Here is a 20,126-nt window from a genome sequence, read left to right on the forward strand (position 1 = left end):
TGGAGCCTTCCCCTAAATTGCAGTTGTGAATAATTGTAAATATGTACAATTAAAACAGCATTGAGGAACTACCTAACATGCTTTGTAAAAGATGCAGAAATAACTGAAACCTGAAAGGTGCAGTTCTTAGAACATTGCCAGGATCCCTTATTTGATGCCAAGCTAAAATTGGCAGCACGGTGCCTCTTATCGACGTGCTGCAAGTTCCTGCTGTTGCCACCATTTGGTTCAGCAGATTCAACCCTTGCAGCCAAATCTTAAAGGGATATGCCACGCAATCAACAATACTCTAACAGCTTTAGAACAGTGGAGTTACTGAATGAATTGAAGCTCCAACATTGAGTGGTTTGAAAGCGAATTATCAAAGAGACCTGGACAGGCTGATTAAGAACAACACCTATAGGAGATATGCTATTGTGCAAACAGCACCCTTCCAGGTCGAGAGTCTTTAGAGATACAGCACGGAAGCAGCCCATCGGCCCAAAGAGCTGGTGCCAACCTTCGATCATCGTGTATACTTGCACTATCCTACACGCTAGGGACAATTTACAATTTTACCGAAGCCAATTAGCCTACAAACCTATACATTTTGGAGTGTGGGAGGAAACCGGAGCACCAAGGAAAACCCACAGCCCCAGGAGAAACAACCCACCATGGCACCCTTAGTCTGGTGTCCTACCCAGCCTACTCCCCGTGTTGCCCTGTCAACTGGCAGAAATGCCAGGGAGCTCTCTGTACGACACGAGTACAATCTCGAAGAATAGAAATAAAGAATCTGTGAACTAGCCTACTCCAATGGACTAGAATTAGCCTTCGTGAGCTGTAAATGACAGTGGCAGTGAGCTGTTGTCACCATTCCATCCATCATTCTATGAGAGCATGGCTGATCTAATCTTAGTATGTCTATAATCCAACCTGTTCCACATAGTCGAAGATTTTACTGCAGATTGAAAATCTGTTTGTCATGAAATTCAATATATTTAATGTCTCTTTTTCCATACTCTGTTGAATCCAGGATTCTACAGATTCACAAGCCTCCAAGAGAAAAAAAAATTCTCAGCATTCAGAACGAGCAACATTACGGCTGTGGACACCAGGTCAATGGATATTTTTTAAGTGGAAATTGCCAGATTCTTGATTAGTAAGGATATCAGGCAGGAGAGAAGGCAGCAGAATGGGGTTGAGGGGGAAAGATAGATCAGCCATGAATGAATGGCGAGGTAGATGGGCCGAATGACCTAATTCTGTTCCTAGAACTTATGGACGATAAGTCTATGGACGATAATTCATGAATCTTTCATTATAGCTCCCACATTTGAGGAATGAATCAACCAGAGTTTTTCTGCAGAGTTTCCAATCTAAAAGTATTCCTTCTTAAATACGGAAATCCAAACTGTATGTGATGGGGTCTCACAAACATCACACGCAGTAATAACAAGATTGACCTTTCATTCCCTTTGTAATAAATGCCCACAACCATTTGACTTCCTATTTCATTGCAAAACTTAACTTTTAACATTCTGGATTCCACAGGAATGTGTATGGTACGTATCCCATTGTACCATACTATGTTACAGTCTATATTTAAACAATATTCTGCTTTTATCTTCCATCCACCTGGATGTCAATCTTACCCACAATATGCTGTGTCTACCAAATTTCCACAACTTGTTTAATCTATTTCTATCCCTCTTCAGACTGCTTCTTCACAAATAACTTCTCCACCTATCTTTGTATTGTCAGCAGATTTGATTACAATAGACACAGTCCTTTCATCTAAGCCATTAATGTAGAATGTAAGTAGATGTTGTCCTCATACTTATCCCTGGGGTGCCCAGTCATTACAGTTTGCCAAACTAAACATGATCCGTTTAACCACAGTTATGCTTTCTTTAAAACAAAGGACACAAAGTGCTGGAGTAACTCAGCCAGTCAGGTGACATCTCTGGAGAACATGGATTGCCAGCTATCTTAAGACAGAGTGGAGTCGGTGTGGGGCGCTCCGAGACAGCTGCCCTGCCAGCAGCGTGTTTGTCATTTCTACTTTTTTTGTTTTTTTAGTATGTCCAAATGTGTCTTGTGTGGGGGGTGGTGAGGGGGGGGGGAAATGGTGAACCGTTTTCGGTCGCCTCCTCCACGGAGAGGCGACTTTTTCCATGTCGCCTCCCTCGCGGCCTACCACCATGGATTGGTGCGGCCTTTCCCGGAGTCAGGCCCAGAGCTTCAGCAGTGGGCGCAGCGTGGGCTTTTATCCGTCGTGGCGTGTGGCGAACCCATGCTGGGGTCGCCAGAAGGTAGTGCTCCGCACGCTGGCCTGCGGACTGTTACAGCTTGAAGCCAAGGTCTACGAAGCTTCCAGCCGCGGGCGCGGCATCCGGAGTCTGGGATCCCTTGTTGGAGATCGCCGGCCCACGGCCTACAACATCTTGAAGCCACGGACTGCGGAGCTTCTAACCGCAGGCGTGGCGTGGACTTACCATGCGGAGGAGGATCCCTCCCCGGGGATCCCTGGAGAAGAGCTCCGACCGCCGGCCTACAACATCTTGAAGCCGCGGTCTCCGGTAGGGAAGCACCGATTCGGGACTTACCTTCCAGATGAGAGGAACTGTACATCTGGCCGCAGCGGCGACTGCGGAGGTTTATGGCCCCGAACACGGGGAAAATGGAGGAGGACTGACTATACTTTGTGCCTTCCACCACAGTGAAGAATGCTGTGGTGGATGTTTGTGTTCAATTTCTATTGTGTATCGTGTGTTCTTTTGGATTGTACCGGTGCTGGCAAGTTCATTTCACTGCACTCTATTGTGTATGCAATGAATAAAAGTGATTGATTGATAGTGGGAAGGGGGTGGGGGTGGAGAAAATTGTATGAGGGGTAGGAGCAGGGTAAAGTCTGGCGAGTGATAGAGTTGAGTATAGGAGCAAAGAGGGCCTTCTGCAGTTGTATAGTGCCCTAGTGAGACCACACATGGAGTATTGTGTGCAGTTTTGGTCCCCTAATTTGAGGAAGGACATTATTGCTATTGAGGGAGTGCAGCATGGCTTACAAGGTTAATTTCTGGGATGGCGGGACTGTCATATGCTGAGAGAATGGAGCGGCAGGGCTTGTATACTCTGGAGTTTAGGATGAGTGGGGGTCAGAACAGAAAGGAGTGTTCAGCCTCGTCTATGCTTGTTAGCCAGTTATTTTTTTAGTTTACTTTAGAAATACAGCGTGGAAGCAGGCCATTCGGCCCAATGAGTCCGCACCAACCAGCGATGCCCACACATTAACACTATCCTACACACACCAGGGACAATTTACACGTACACCAAGCCAATCAACCTACAAACCTGTACATCTTTGGAGTGTGGGAGGAAACCAAATATCTCGGAGAAAACCCACGTGGTCACAGAGAGAACGCACAAACTCCGTACAGACAGACGGGATCAAACCCGCGTCTCTGGCGCTGCAAACGTTGTAAGGCAGCAACTCTACTGTTGCGCAGCCATGCCACCTGTATCCATTCTAATATATTATCCCAATGCTATCAATTGTATATTAATCTTTTAAGTGACATCTTATCAAGTACCCTTTGGAAATACAGAAACACATGTACCTGTATTAACTCCCCATTATCCATCCTGCTAATGGATAATGGGAAGTTAAGATAAAGATGAATTTCTAAATGCCTTGAAACTATGATATTAATAATGGATTTGATTAGTTTCTCTGTGACCTCCTTTAGAAGCAGTGAACATTAGAGGCAGATGTGCCAAACATCACACTCTGGAAGAATCCTGCCACTAGGACCTTGACCCTGACCTCTGAACAAAGAAGCCAAAACACCCGAGAAGTTGCACCCAGGTCACAGACCTCAATTTCAGTTTCAGTTTTGACAAGCCAGAATGTCTTGTTTAAAAGGGAACTGGGGTAAATAAACCTGGCTGCTCTGTGAATAAATAGGGACTGCTGGTTTTCTGGTCCTCTTGCAATGCTGATCCTAACATTGTGCTGAACTTTTATGTGAAATAGGGTACAAAGAAAGCAGAGTGTCTATGTAAAATTTAAAAGAAAAATTTCCCCAGAGAGGAATATGCACTCAGAAATGTGCACCATATTGCTCTGTTGCAGGTTATTCTGATTTGATAGAGCACAGTACCACTTCTTCTGGAGCTATCTGAACATGTTTCTCACTCCTTGTCTCTTTGCAGTGCCATATCATGCTGTGATGATTTGAGCAGGATGCGGTGAGTGTTGTGAGACCTCACGAGTTTAGTTTAGTTTAGAGATAGACAGGCCTTTCGACCCACCAGTCTGCAACAACCAGCGATCCCCGTACACTGGCACTATCCTACACATGAGGGACAATTTACAATTTTTACCAAGCCAATTGCCCTGCAAATCTGTACGTTTTGGAGTGTGGGAGGAAACCGGAGCATCCGGAGAAAACTCGCACACATCATGGGGAAAATGTACAAAGTCCATACAATATATGAATCTAATTTACCATCACTTAGACTGCAACCTACTACATGTTGCTACTGCTCAGTCAAGATTGATCCAGCACCTGCAGTCGGGATCGAACCCTGGCTTCTGGCGCTGCAAGACAGCAACTCTACCACTCCACCACTGTGCCGCCCGTATTTTAGAAAGTTAAGTGAAGGGAATAATGACATTGTAGATGGAACCTAATGAAGAAAAATGAGGTCATCCAACTTAGCAGGAAAAAAAAAGGACTAAGGATTTACCTTCTCCTCAGTTTGCCTAATACAAAATAATTAGCATTAGGCACATCAATTAAGCTGAAAACTTATGTCCCCTAGGCCAGATGAATCGTTGCCGGGTTCCTAACAGATGTGGCTACCAAGATAGTGGATGTATTAGTTGGAATTTTACAAAAACATCTTAACATTCTGGGATGGTGAACTACTAATGTCTGAAGAAGGGTTCCGGCCCGAAACGTTGCCCATTTCCTTCGCTCCATAGATGCTGCTGCACCCGCTGAGTTTCTCCAGCATTTTTGTGTTCCTACTAATGTAGCACCCCTATTTCAAAAGGGAGAGAAACAAAAAGTGGGTAACTAAAGTACAACATCTATTGTTAAAGAAATTATGGTTTCGACTGTTTCCAGAAGAAATAGCAACACATGGTAGGTGACAGATTAAACTATGGCAAATTAGATTAATATTTATAAGTACTCCAGGCTCAGCATGGACATGGTGGGCAAAAGGACCCGTTGCTTTGCTGGTGACCATTATGCATTTGGAAATCCCCAATCCAATCAAGTAATGACAGTATTGTTTCACGATATGGAAGTTGTGTTTGAAAACTTTATTAAGGGCAACAGTGTGGCACAGCTGGTGAAGTTGATGCCTCACAATTCCAGAGACCAAGGATTGATCCTGACCTCGGGTCCTGCTTGTGTAGGGAAGTTATGATAAAGTGGGATAACATAGTATTAGCAGGAACGACTGATCAATGATCAGAGTGTACGAGGGGCCTGTTTCACTGCTCTTATAATTTTTCCACCAGACTAAGTAGGTGCAGATGTGTATGTAGGTGCAGTTTGTGTGCAGATTCAATCACTCAAATGGTACATACACCTTTGTTGCAAGTGCATTCAAGGATAAGATACAGGTTTTTTGCTCAAATTATCTGGAGCAAGACTATGTACAGTCTTTTTTGTTATTTGTAGTGTGTTTTACAAGTATGTGTTAATGTTCTCTAGTTTATTTTATGTGGGGGATGCGGGAGGGGGTGGAAACTTTTTTGATCTCTGAACCTGCTGGAGAGGCGATTATTTTCTGTATCCCATCTCCAGTCGCTCTGCGGCCAAACATCGTGGAGCTGGCGGCCTTGTTCGAGATTGACTTTGAGCCCCACCGTGGGGCTGTGGACTTACCATCAGATCCTGTGATTCCTTGCCTGGGATCGACGCTCCAGCCGCGGCTTACGGATTTCAACATCGAGGAGATCACAGTCTCGAGTAGAGACTGATGTTGGGAAGCTCCAAGTCACACGAGTTTCGACCAGCCCCGACCCGGGGTCCAACCGACCGGCGGGGGGGAGCTGAGGCCCCCCCCCCCAAAGCAGGAGCTTGATCGCCCCCCTGCAGAGGGATCGACTGCCGGCTGTGGGAGCCAAAATCGCCCCGAAAATGTAAGGTTCAGTGCCCCGCCATGGGAAGATGTTGGCTTTATTTGCCTTCCACAGTGAAAATAACTGTGGGACTAAAAAAAGTGCTGGAGACAAATCAAACTCAAAACATGGCAATTACTATTATGATTATGCATCCCTGGAGAACATGAAATAGACAGTGAAAGTTTCACGTCTGTTGTAATACTGACTGACAAAAATCATAATATCTTGATTTTTGGAAAATGTGAGGTGATCTCATTGAAAAGGTACAAATGCCTTATGGGCCCGTCCCATTTAGGCGATTTTTACCGGCGACTGGCATAGTCGTAGCAGGTCGCCAAACCCCCCCCCACACGACAATGTCTACAACAACCTACCACCTAGTCAACATCAAGCTACGGCAACCTACCGACACCTACACCTATTGTCTATAGTCAACCGGCAACCCGTTAGGACGTCCACCTACGACCACACTTACGACACCATGCGTCTACCTGCGATAAGCTACGACAAGGTACAACCCCGTCGTCGACAACTGAAGACAATTCAGTCGCTGGTGCCTGTCGCCGGTTGACGTAGGTAGTCGCCAATGGAATTCACCGAAGTCAGCACTGGCGACAACTTACGTCAATCTGGCCGGGTCAACCTACGACAGCACCCACGTCAAGAGAAGTCAAGCTACGTTCATTGACATTAAGCCAACTGTCGCTGACTGTCGGCAAAAATTTTTGAACATTTCAAAATCCAGCGGCGACCAGAAAAACACTACGATTCTTTGGGAGACTGAGGAGACTATTCACGACCATACAGGTGGCACCCCGGCTCACCACCATACAGGTGGCACCCCGGCTCACCACCATGTGGTGACAGACAAGTCGCCTGTAGTCGCCTAAAGAAATCACCTAAGTGGGACAGGCCCTCAAAAAGTTTTACAAGGCAGACGATGAATTAATATTCCCCTTGGCTGGTTAGAGAATCAGGTGTCACAATTTCAAAATGAATGAATGAATCTCTTTTTATTGTCATTGCACATGGTACAACAACATTTAAAAGTCAATCCCACGATGCGATTCACAAAAGCAATTTTAAATATAAGAAAAGGTAAAAATATATACATATATAAAAAAAAAAATTACAGATAAATAACAATAGCAGCTGAGGTAGAACCATTCAGATGAATGTGAGTGTTATTTCTTATTTTGCATTGTTAAGTTCACGTATGGCTATGGGGTAGAAGCTGTCTCCGAGTCTGTTTGTGCGAGTTTTGAAAGACCTGTACCATCTGCCAGAGGGCAGCAGGTGGAACAGGTTGTGTCCAGGGTGGGAAGGCTCCTTCAGGATGTTGCCTGCCCTGCCAAGGCAGCGAGAGCTGAAGATGCCCTTCAGGGAGGGCAGTGGGCAGCCAGTGATTTTTGGTGCGGTGTTGATGACCCTTTGAAGGGCTCTCCTCTCCTGTCCGCTGCCATGTGGTTATACAGTACGCCAGCACACTCTCGATGGAGCAGCGGTAGAAGGACACCAGCAGCTTCTCCTCCAGGTTGTTTTTCCTGAGGATCCTCAGAAAGTAGTCGCTGCTGGGTCTTCTTGACTGCTGTGATGGTGTTTGTAGTCCAGGAGAGATCCTCCGTACTTTGTGTGCCCAGGAATCTGAAGTCTGAGACCCTTTTGAGCAATCAGCTGTTCATAATTGGGGTGGAGAAGAAAGTTTCTTTATCCAGAGCGCAGTAAATCTTTCAAAGTTCTGTACTCTAAAGGGCTGTGAAGGCACAGTTGTCGAGTATATTCAATATATTTGTAGATATTCCGATCTTAAGTGAATCAGCAGATGTGGAGATAGTGAAGGAAGAAGCAGTGAGTGAATGGGAATATTGAATGATAGAGCAGGATAAAGGGGCAAACAGTCTACTCCTGCTTATGTTTGGGTCAAAGAGCCAGTTTCAATGCTCTACGAGTCCAATTACGCTATTTTATAATGTACCATTTAAATTCCTTGAATCCACTCACTTCCTCTCAATGTATTCAAGAGAGAGTTAGATATAGCTCTTAGGGTTAACAGAATCAAGGGATATGGGGAGAAAGCAGGAACGGGGTACTGCTTTTGAATGATCAGCCATAACCATATTGAATAGCACTGCTGGTTCAAAGGGCCGAATGGCCTACTCCTGCACCTATTTTATGTTTCTATAAAATATATTGCCATAGTAACAAGCGTTTAACATATAATCACATTGTTCCTGAAAAAGGGAAACATTCTTCATTCTAGTCCTATACAGCGCTAATTTCCAATATGGTGACAAATCCTTGTCTGATCTTCAAACCTAAAAACGTCATCAGGTTTACATCATTCTATTGCCTTCAGATGATTTGTGACCAACTAGCGTGGAAGGGAGATTGATGGTCGGTGTGGATTTGGTGGGACAAAGCATCTTTCCATGCTGTTTCTCTGAACTAAACTGGTCGGCTTCACTACTGCATAGCTGCAAACAGCACTTCATTGGCAGTAGTCCAAGATAACATTACTGAGGGATCATCCAATGAGGTTACACACGTGGACTCAAGAAACATAAAGGGGATATTCAGATAATATGCAAGGGCAGTTTGAGGTTAAGGAGGAATGGGTGTTAGAGCTCTTGAAAAGCATTAGAAACTCAGAAACATGGAAACATAGTAGGCCATTTGGCCCTTCGAGCCAGCACCACCATTCAATATGATCATGGCTGATCACCCAAAATCAGTACCCCGTTCCTGCTTTCTCCCCATATCCCTCGATTCCATTGGCCCCAAGAGCTATATCCAACTCTCTCTTGAAACATCTACAGCATTAGAAGTAGATAAATCCCCAGGACCTGCTGGGATTTATCCCAAGTTATTCAGAGAGGGAAGAGAGGAAATTGCAAGAGCCTTGATGAAGATTTTTGCATCCTCTAGCTACAGGCGAGGTCCCAGAGGACTAGAGAGTAGCTAACGTTGTTCCTTTACTTAAGAAAAAAAAAGTGTAGAAGTGGATGAAGCAGATATGATGGTGGCATTCAAGAGACTTTTGGGTAGGCATATGGATATGCGGGGAAAGGAGGGATATGAATTATGTGCGGGTAGATGAGAAATGGTTTTGGCATCATTTTCGGCACAGACAATGTGTGCCAAATGGCCTGTTGTTGTACTGTACTGTTCTATGTTCTAAATTTACTCAGGAATGTTTCATCATCCAATATACAGGTATGTTACAAAACTTACCTTCAGCGGCACTGCAGTTACGTCACTGGCCGTGTGCACGACTTTGGCGCCTTTGAGTGAGGTGGGGGGGGATTAGAATGCTGTTTTCTCCTGCCTGTCCGAGATATATTTTCTCAGGCTACTACCTGATGCTGAAAAATCGTTCCAACTGCAATTCTCAGAAATTTAAACAAAAAAAAAAAACACTGGACAATTTAATCGCAGGAGTAAAATAAAAATCTACTTCTAACGCCATCAACGGGACGGATCTCATGTGGGGGACAAAACATAAGGTAAGTCGTTTATTTTACATATAAACTTGCTTCTTAGGATTACTTTAATCAAAATTTCGTCGGCGAAAATGTGATTAAGGCCCCATACGAATCAGCAGCGCTTTTCCTGCCGATATGGGATTTAAATTCACCGCAACCGCAACGTTCCAAACGGACACGTTCCATAAAATCTCACTCGCAAGACGATTTAAATGGCCATTAATTTACGGGAATTAAACACCAAATTCCTTCCATTTGGCCTATAAATTGACAATGACAATGAGATTTAAAAATCATGTTTTATTGTGAATTCTGTGTGAATGTTATTCGGACACTTAGGCTATTTAAAAATGTTAACCTTTTCTTAAGAAATGGATAGATGTTTAGATCTAGTAAATGAATTTTGTAATTAGCTACAAGTAGGTAGCTAACTAATTATATGCTTTAATTTCAGGTCATCCAAGTAAGATTGTTTCACATTTGTTTCAGAATGCTTTAATCTATAATAACTGAAAATTTCATTCAGTTCTCTTAATTTTTAAGAAAGTTATGGGCTTTTGACTGTCCTCGATCACAGCTTTTGAGTCAAATTAATGGAAAAGCAATAGGGAATAAGTATGAAAATGGCCATAACTTATTTAATACTGAAGATATGAAAGTGAATTGGGTGTCAAATTAAACTTCTTTTTATATTTTATCTGATGGGATAAATTGCAGACTTGATGTTTTTTTTTATCTCAAAATTTTGTAACATTGCTACAATATGTAGAGAGTTGTACAAGGGAAAGGGCAAAGCTTGACCTATTCTCAGTAAGAAGGGCAGGACAAGTGTCTGAAGTATCTGTGGGTGGGCACTTTGGGACCAGCAACCACAGTTCTATTAGTTTAAACCAGTTAAACTGAAGTTCCAGTTAAGATAAACAAAGGAGACAGATCAGGTATAGGCAGGCAGGATCAGATGTTTCTCTAGCAGAATACAAAGGATTGAGGAGCATACTTAAGGACATCAGGAAAGCAGAAACAGGCATGCGATTGCTCTGTCAGATAAGATTAAGAAGAATCCAAAGATATTTATTAACATATTATGGGGAAAGAAGGTAAAGCCTACAAATAGAGTCCTCAGAAACCAAAGTGGTCCTCTATGAGTGGAACCGTGGGAAATGGGCAAGGTTCGCTATGAATATTTCTCCTCTATTTTTACTGCTTCATCACAAACAACATCCAGGCGACTTTTTGCACCAACACAAGTGCTAGCACATCCTTTCTATAAGTTGGTGATCAGAACTGCACTGAGACTGGCCAAGATTTTGTAAAGTTTGAGTGTAACTTCTTACTTCTGAATTCAATACCCCATCTAATAATAATAATAAATTTAATTTTTATAGCGCTTTTCTAAGACTCAAAGTCGCTTTACAATAGTAAGAGACAATAGCAAATAGCCAATGAAGGCCAGTATCCCATACACCTTCCCAACCATGTTATTTACCCGTGTTGCCTCCATCAATGATCTATACAGACTTGTACTCCGAGGTCCTTCAATTCCTCAATATCCCAAGACCCAAGATGTGTCCTAGCCTCATTTGTGCTTCCGGAATGCATCACCTCGTATTTGTCAGCTTAAACTCCATTTGCCATTTTTCCAACCTATTTCAATGCAACATTGATAACTACAGCAGGGATTCCCAACCTTTTTTATTTAACCCGTTTACCCCTGGCAACTTTAAAAAAAGCACGTAACAATGTTATTTCAGTTATTTATGAACAGCTAATGATGAACATATACCAATATACTAGAACCAAACAGAGTCAGTCAATGAGAAAAAATATGTGCAAATCCAGAATCAACAAATTTACCCCCTGGGTAGGTGAAATTTACCCTCTGGGTGAATTTCATTCTTACCTTACCTTCCATTGTATCGACAACTCCACCAATCTTCATGTCATCCATAAACTTAGAGATCTTACGTCTCGCATCAATTCACATATATTGCCAACAGCAGTGGTCACATCATTCGTCACAGGCATCCAATCACAAAATCAACCCTTTATCATTTCCCTCTGTCTCCTTTTGCCAAGCCTTTTGGATCCAGTTTGCCAACTTACCCTGGATCCCATGGTATGTAACGTATGAACCAGAATCCTACTTTGGACCTTGTAAAGGTCTTTAGTAAAGTATTTGCGGATCACATCTACTTAACTGCCTCACTAACACAAGTGCACTTTTCTTGTGAAAGGAGCAGAATTAGGCCATCCTAAGTCTAAAACATGATTCAATCACGGTTGATCTATCTTTTCCTCTCAACCCCATTCTTCTGGCTCCCCCCCCCCCCCCCCCCCCCCCCCCATTGCCCATGACACCCGCACTAACCAAGAATCTATCAATCGCTGCCTTAAAAATATCCATTAACTTGACATGTACCTGCAGGTATAGCAGGTAGTGAAGAATGCTATGGCATGGTACACAAAAAAGCTGGAGAAACTCAGCGGGTGCAACAGCATCTATGGAGCGAAGGAACAAGGCAACGTTTCGGGCCGAAACCCTTCTTCAGACTAATGGCATGTTGGCCATCATTGCAAGATGATTTGAGTTTAGGAGCAATGAGGACATAGATACCTAAATAGATACATAGACAATAGGTGCAGGAGTAGGCCATTCGGTCCTTCGAGCCAGCACCACCATTCAATGTGATCATGGCTGATCATCCCCAATCAGTACCCCGCTCCTGCCTTCGCCCCATACCCATTGATTCTGCTAGCCCTATGAGCTCTACATAACTCTCTCTTGAATGCATCCAGTGAACCGAGTTCCACTGACTCATGAGGCAGAGAATTACACAAATTCACAGCTCTGTGTGAAAAGGTTTTTCTCATCTTAGTTCTAAATGGCTTACCCCTTATTCTTAAACTGTGGCCGCTGGTTCTGGACTACCCCAACACTGGAAGCACGTTTCCTGCATCCAGCATGTCTAAACCCATAATAATCTTATATGTTTCAATAAGATCCTCTCTCATCCTTCTAAATTCCAGTGAATACAAGGTGTGGTCTCACCAGGGCCCTGTACAATTACAGAAGGGCCTCTTTGCTCTGAAAATCAACTCCTCTCGTTATGAAAGACAACATGCCATTAGCTTTCTTCACTGCCTGTTGCGCCTGCATGCTTACTTTCAGTGACTGATGTACAAGGTCACCCAGGTCTCGTTGTACTTCCCTGTTCCCAACCCGACCTTTCAGATAATAATCTGCCTTCCCGTTCTTGCCACCAAAGTGGATAACCTCACATTATACTGTATCTTCCATGCATCTACCCACTTACCCAACCTATCCAAATTACCCTGCATCCTCATAGCATCCTCTTCACAGTTCACACTTCTACCCAGTTTTGTGTCATCTGCAAATTTGCTAATGTTACTTTGAATTCCTTCATCTAAATCATTAATGTATATTGTAAATAACTGCGGTCCCAGCACCGAGCCGTGCGGTACCCCACTAGTCACTGCCTGCCATTCTGAAAGGGACCCATTAATACCCACTCTGTTTCCTGTCTGCCAGCTAATTTTCTAACCATATCAATACCCTACCCCCAATACCATGTGCTATAATTTTTCCCCACTAATCTCCAGTGTGGGACCTTATCAAAGGCTTTCTGAAAGTCCAGGTATATTACATCCACTAGCTCTCCCTTGTCCATTTTACTTGTTACATCCTCAAAAAAATCCCAAAGATTTGTCAAGCATGATTTCCCCTTCGTAAATCCATGCTGACTTGGACCTATCATGTTACTGGCATCCAAATGCACTGCAATTACATCTTTGATAATCGACTCCAGCATCTTCCCCACCACCGATGTCAGGCTAACTGGTCTATAATTCCCTGTTTTCTCTCTCCCTCCTTTCTTGAAAAGTGGGATAACATTAGCTACCCTCCAATCCACAGGAACGGAGCCAGAATCTATAGAACATTGGAAAATGATCACCAATGCGTCCATAATTTCTAGAGCCACATCCTTTAGTACCCTGGGATGCAGACCATCAGGCCCTGGGGATTTATCAGTCCCATCAGTCTACCCAAACACATTTCCTGACTAATCTGAATTTCCTTCAGTTCCTCCATCACCATTCCTCCATATCTGTCGCCTAGTACATCTGGGAGATTGTTTGTGTCTTCCTTAGTGAAGACAGAACCAAAGTACTTGTTCAACTCATCTGCCATTTCCTTGTTCCCCGTAATAAATTCACCCGTTTCTGTCTTCAAGGGATCCACATTTGTCTTGGCTATTTTTTTTTCCTCTTCCTGTACTGCAGTTGTACAGGGTCCTGGTGAGACTGCACTTGGAGTATTGAGTGCAATTATGTTCTCCTAATTTGAGGAAGGTCATTATTGCTATTGAGGGAGTGCATTGTAGGTTCACCAGGTTAATTCCCGGGATGGCGAGACTGACTTATGATGAAAGAAAGGGTCGACTGGACTTGCATTCACTGGAATTTAGAAGGATTAGAGAGGATAGAAACAAATAAAATTCGTAAAGGATTGGACAGGCTAGATGCAGGAAAAATTTTCCCGATGTTGGGGGAGTCCAGAACTAGGGGGCACATTTAAGAATAAGGGGTAGGCCATTTAGGACCGAGATGAGGGAAAACTTTTTCTCCCAGGGAGTTGTGAATCTGTGGAATTCTCTGCCACAGAAGGTAATGGAGGCCAATTCACTGAATGTATTCAAGAGAGAGATAGATTTAGCTTTTAGGGCACTGATTTTAGATGATCAGCCATGATCATATTGAATGGCGGTTCTGACTTGAAGTGTCGAATGGCCGACTCCTGCATCTATTTTTCGATGTTTCTACCTCCACAGCCTTCTGTGACAATGAATTCCACAGATTCACCACCCAAGGAGGCCAATCATTAGTCAGACAGCTCTCCCATTGACTATGTCATGATGGCTATCACTGATTAGTCCCTGTTTATCCAAGTGATCTTTAATTCTCCCTCTCAGAATTTTTCCACGATCTTCCCAGATATTAATGTGAGGCACATAGGTCTATCGTCACCATGTTTGGAAAGGGAATCGTGTTTGCTGAACTCCAATCATCTGGCACCTCACACATCCAGCGAAGATTTAAATCTCACAGCCAGAGTGCCAACCATCATTTCCCATGCTTCCTGTTGCAGCCTGGGATAAATTCCATTCAGTCCCGGAGATTTATCTATCCTTAAGCCTGCCAAGTCATCGAGTACCTTTGCTTTACAAATTCATTGTATGTGAATACTTGGCCAATACACTTATTCATTCATTCATTCATTTATGGAGACCTGCACCAAATTTTCACCCTTCTTTACTGAACTCTGTAACTATAAAGTCTGTTTCCTATGTGAACACCAATGAAAAAATATTCATTTGGAATCATAACTGTATCTTCAGGCCCCATGCACTGAATGCCCTTGCTGTCCCAAATGGGCCCTGGTTTTCCCGTTGATATACTTGTACAACACTTTCACATTCACCTTAACATTGTACACCACTAATTTCTTGTCCTCCCTCTTAAGGGCCTGTCCCACTTTCACGACCTAATTCACGACCTTTTTTTACTCGTGGACATTTTTCATCAGGCTAGAAAAACGCCCCGACCTACTTGATGCCACGAGTACCTACGACTAGCATCACGACCTAACCATGACCTCATGATGAACATGCTGCGAGTACGAGTCAAGGGCAAACTCGGCAGAGGTCGTGAATTAGGTCGTGAAAGTGGGACAGAGGCTTTAGCCTTCCTAGGTTCCTTTTTACGCACTACCCGACACTTTATAATAGTCGACAAGTTCCCCATCATTAGTTCTCTATGGTTCTGTCATGCCCCTTCTTTTTTTTTTAAATCTTAACCTGCATATCCCTTGAAATCCAAGGTTCCCTTTACGTGTTACCCTTGACTGGTCTTGAACTCTTGTCATTTCACCTTTAAATGCTTCGCACTGTGCGGATGTTTTCTTACCTACCAGTCCTCACTTGTGTTAAATAGGTCCTCACTTGTGTTAAATAAATAGGATTGTCCCCAATTTAAGACCTTTATTACTGATCCATCCCTTTCATTTTTCCACAACCACTCTAAAATATATAGCATTGTGTTTACTGTCTGCAAAATAATTCCCCATTTGACCAACTACATTCACAAGATGAAGTCCAGTAATGCTCATTTCCCAATTGGTCTATCTTCATATTGCGTCAATTAGCTCTCGTGGAAACTTCACTTCAGTTTACTAGAGGTACAGCATGGAAACAGACCCTTCAGCCCATCGATTCCATGCTAACCAACGATCACCCCACACACTAGCACTATTCTACACACTAGGGACAAATTACAATTCAAATTAGCCAATTAACCTACAAACCTTTACGTCTTTGAACTGTGGGAGGGAACTAGAGCACCCGGAGAAAACCCACGCGGTCACAGAGAGAGCGTACAAACTCCATATAGACAGCACCCATGGTCAGGATCAAGCCTGGGTCTCTGAAGTTGCACTCTACCACAATGCCGCCCTCAAAAGTCCAGCACCTCCAAGCCTTTACTATTAAGGCAATTCCAGTTAATATCTGAGAAATTGCACAAATTAGAATTCTCTGAAAATCTCAGCATGTATTTTGCAATCCTCTATCTACAAATTCACTACAATTGAGAAAAATCGGATGTTACGTAGAACAGTTGCTCTTTCCAGGGTGACACTAATACAACCGCCTTTAATAATAATAAATGTGAAGATTAATAATTATGTCTTGGGCACTTACATTATAGAATTGGCCATGAAAGGTAATGAAATAGCTTCTAGTTGAGAAACAACCAAGGAGTAAAGCGAAGTTGGTGGGGTCATCAATTGAAGTGATAATGGCATGGCAATAAGTGAAAGGCAAGCATATTACAGTCATACAAGAAATCACAAATATTTTCTCATCTCTCAGTCACCTTAACCTTCTGAAATTTCTGCCCTAATTAGTGTATCTTAAACCCATAACATTCTGACTGAATGGTTAAAATCCAAGGACTTTAACATGGGACGACCTCAGGATTTCAACCTTCAAGCCAGGGCTATCCCAATTGGCCAAATGACCTAATTCTGTTCCTATATCTTATGATTTGAAGTCGTAATGCAGATTTTCAAACAATCATTATTGAAGATTTGTTGTACACTAAGAGTGTAGCAAAGTACATGGAGCAATTAATTTTCAATTTGCGAGGGAATTCAAAGCTACAAACATACCTTCATGTAAGTTTCACTCAATAATTGCTGTGTCGTAGAAACCTCTTCGTTTTAATGCTCAGTGCTGAAGTGTTATTTTCTCAGTGCTGAAGCTCAAAATCACATGGGTGACAACAGTTCCAAACAGAAGGCGACCCATATGTCGAGAGAAAATAAATCGCAGCACACATATGGATATTTTGTAACAGCAGAGAAGAACATGTCATATCCTGGAAAGTAAAAAATCTACAATATATTCTAGCGCAACCTTTTTTTATTAACCTTACTCCATTGCAAAGAAAATGCCAACATTGCAATTTGGCACCTTGACCAGAAAGGATCTCAGCAGAAAGAGGACATCAATGTAAAGTCATTGATAGAAAAAAGAGAGCATAGAAACATAGAAAACAGGTGCAGGAGGAGGCCATTCGGCCCTTCGAGCCAGCACCGCCATTCATTGTGATCATGGCTGATCGTCCCGTATCAATAACCCGTGCCTGCCTTCTCCCCATATCCCTTGATCCACTAGCCCCTAGAGCTCTATCTAACTCTCTCTTAAATCCATCCAGTGATTTGGCCTCCACTGCCCTCTGTGGCATGGAATTCAATAAATTCACAACTCTCTGGGTGAAAAAGTTTTTTCTCACCTCAGTCTTAAATGGCCTCCCCTTTATTTTAAGACTGTGGCCCCTGGTTCTGGACTCGCCCAACATTGGAAACATTTTTCCTGCATCTAGCTTGTCCAGTCCTTTTATAAGTTTCCATAAGATCCCCCCCTCATTCTTCTAAACTCCAGTGAATACAAGCCTAGTCTTTTCAATATTTCCTCATATGACAGTCCCGCCATCCCAGGGATCAATCTCGTAAATTAAGGAAGAAAAACCCAAAAGATAGCTGGCCACTGGAAGTTATTGCCTGAAGGAATAATGGGGGCAGACACCTGAAACATATTTTTTAAGCTGTGGCATACATTATAGCATAAGATGCAGGGATACCATCAGAAAATTGTACACTGGCATTCAGCTAGATAGAACAGTACAGTGCAGGAACAGGCCCTTCAGCCCACAATATTCATGCCAAACATGATGCCAATTTAAACTAATCTCAGCCTGCACATAATCCCTATCCCTTTATTACCAGTATACATAGAGGGAAGTCTCTTAACAACCACTAGCGCATCCATCTTTGGCAGAGGTTTCCTTTCATTGGCCTCTATGACAAGATGGATATAAGGCTACCTATTTATGGTATGGTCAATACCATATTGATTAATACTTTATTTAAATCACATGCGACATGTAACAGTCAAATCGTTGTTTTCCATACTATAAATTATTCAAAGACTCGTCAAGTATAGGGCGTGGACAAAGTTATAAAGTGTCTGTGTGGTCAAAGGTATACCTGATAACCCAAACCAACACGGCACCAAATTTTGAGAGTACAAAGTGTGCTCAATCAGAACACCGTCACATCTCAAATCACCATCCTCTGTACAGCTATAATCATTATGCTATCAGCAATGACACTAATGGATTACGCTAATTATACTCAATCTCTACTGTAATGGCTTCTTCGTTTTTAAATAAAAGGCTGTCATGGGGAAAAATTGTAATGCGATGGCAAAGAGACAAAATACCTCCTTATCAGAAGTAAAAATCGTACCGCATATAAAGTTTCCATGCGATTAAAGGGCCCGCCGGTTCCCAATTATAGAGGCACGGTGGCTGTGCTAATAATAATAATGGGACCAAGGTTGAGGCGCGGCTGTAATGAGCAATTAATAACGATAATGAGATCCTTATTTGGGGAGGCGTCTGGAGAGCTAGCCTGGGATTGCTGCTCTCGGCCATACCTGTCGGAGAATGAAACTGGTCGAAGTTGTATCGGACGACGTGCTCCCATCCGAACGCTTCAATCTACTTCTTCGCCTGTTCACTCTGTTCAACTGCGCGGGGAATGGGGAGAGGAGACAATCTCTGTTAGACCAACCCATTAGCTCTTGTTCTATGCAAACATTTATTATTTTTAAAGTAGGGGGTAAATAGTTTGCTTTAGAGAGGGAAGGGGATAAAACAGAGAGCACTTCGCACAGGTTATTAAACAAGTCACAATTACAAAATGCAATTAAAATGTCGCCTAATGCAAATTTTAATTGTAATGTTGAATAATATTTGAATTGAACATTGAAAAATTAACATTCAGGGGCTGCGAGTGAAAATTTGGGTCACATTGGGTGGGTTGAACAATTACAAAGTTGAATTGGAAAAGTTAGTTGCAAGTTTGCCAATAAGTGAACGGATAGATTTTTCTCAGCGGTCAATGTCACAGTGCACGATTGCAAATTAAACGAATGCATCTTTAAACACACGAACTTTCCTTATTTTACAATATATCGCTTCCATCGGCACGTAATCTCATCCATGACAATAATGCAACAAATAACTCGCATGCTGGCGTGAAAGGGAAGGGATAGAGGATTATGTTTGCTCCTTTACCCGACCATTGAACTAACAATAATCCGCTGCATCGTTTTACCTGAAAGATGGGTGCTTGCAATCCATCGGCGGATATTTCTTTGGGAAATAAGGGTCCACCTCCGGACATCTTAAAATAGATCATTAGGTCTGGAGCTGGGCGAGTGGCTGAGCTGCTGATATCAAGGTGGAAGCCGGCGATCCATTGAAAGCAACTGGCTGCTTTCTCCCGGTTATCCGAGCCTCGAAGACAACCCCCACCCCTCCTTAGTCGTCCGTCTGTGTCCGCTGGGAATCCTCGCTGCTACTCGGCAGCCGCCGGCCACGGTAACCCGCGGTATAGCTGAGCTGAGCGGATGAAATTGTCACACCTCCAAGTACAACATTAGTCGCTCACGTCGGAACGGTTCATGTCAGAGCGGGCTCCCGGGGAGCACCTGCTTATTTCAAGTCAGAAGTCACTCCAATATTAAAAAAAAAAAATAAGGTGGGAGTGATGATGTATGAATTGGGAGTGGTCAATAATTCAGTGAAACCTCAGGGACTAATCACCTTCCACTGCCCTCGTCGCTGGAGATTAGGTGCCTGGTTTGTTAATGCTGCTTTTCGGACTCGGGATTACTCACAGGAGGAGACCGGAGATGAGAATGCAAACATTGCACTTGGTGCTCATTCATACATGATCGCATCAATGGTCCATTTTAGGCTGCACGCATTTCAATCAGCGACTCACGTGGAATTTTGTTCCGATATAAGCGGAGGCGTTGATGCCATAAAGTGGCATTTGTACTGAATTATCAATTCCCGCACCTCACGTTGTG

The 20,126-nt window shown here is 43.1% G+C and overlaps 1 protein-coding gene across 1 annotated transcript in view; it reads right to left on the reverse strand.

Moving 5' to 3' along the window:
* The window catches only part of cacnb4a (calcium channel, voltage-dependent, beta 4a subunit), a 306,901-nt gene extending 287,139 nt beyond the window's left edge, over nucleotides 1-19,762 (reverse strand). Inside the window, exons 1-2 of the mRNA XM_055638722.1 lie at nucleotides 19,367-19,762; nucleotides 18,684-18,776 (exon numbers count right to left, since the gene is read on the reverse strand). Coding sequence (XP_055494697.1) covers nucleotides 18,684-18,776; nucleotides 19,367-19,450 — 177 coding nt within the window. The 5' untranslated portion in view covers nucleotides 19,451-19,762. The remainder of the gene's footprint in view (nucleotides 1-18,683; nucleotides 18,777-19,366) is intronic.
* Nucleotides 19,763-20,126: the final 364 nt, after the last annotated feature.

The sequence above is a fragment of the Leucoraja erinacea genome, chromosome 7, assembly GCF_028641065.1.
Source record: "Leucoraja erinacea ecotype New England chromosome 7, Leri_hhj_1, whole genome shotgun sequence".
Classification (NCBI taxonomy): Eukaryota; Metazoa; Chordata; class Chondrichthyes; order Rajiformes; family Rajidae; genus Leucoraja; species Leucoraja erinaceus.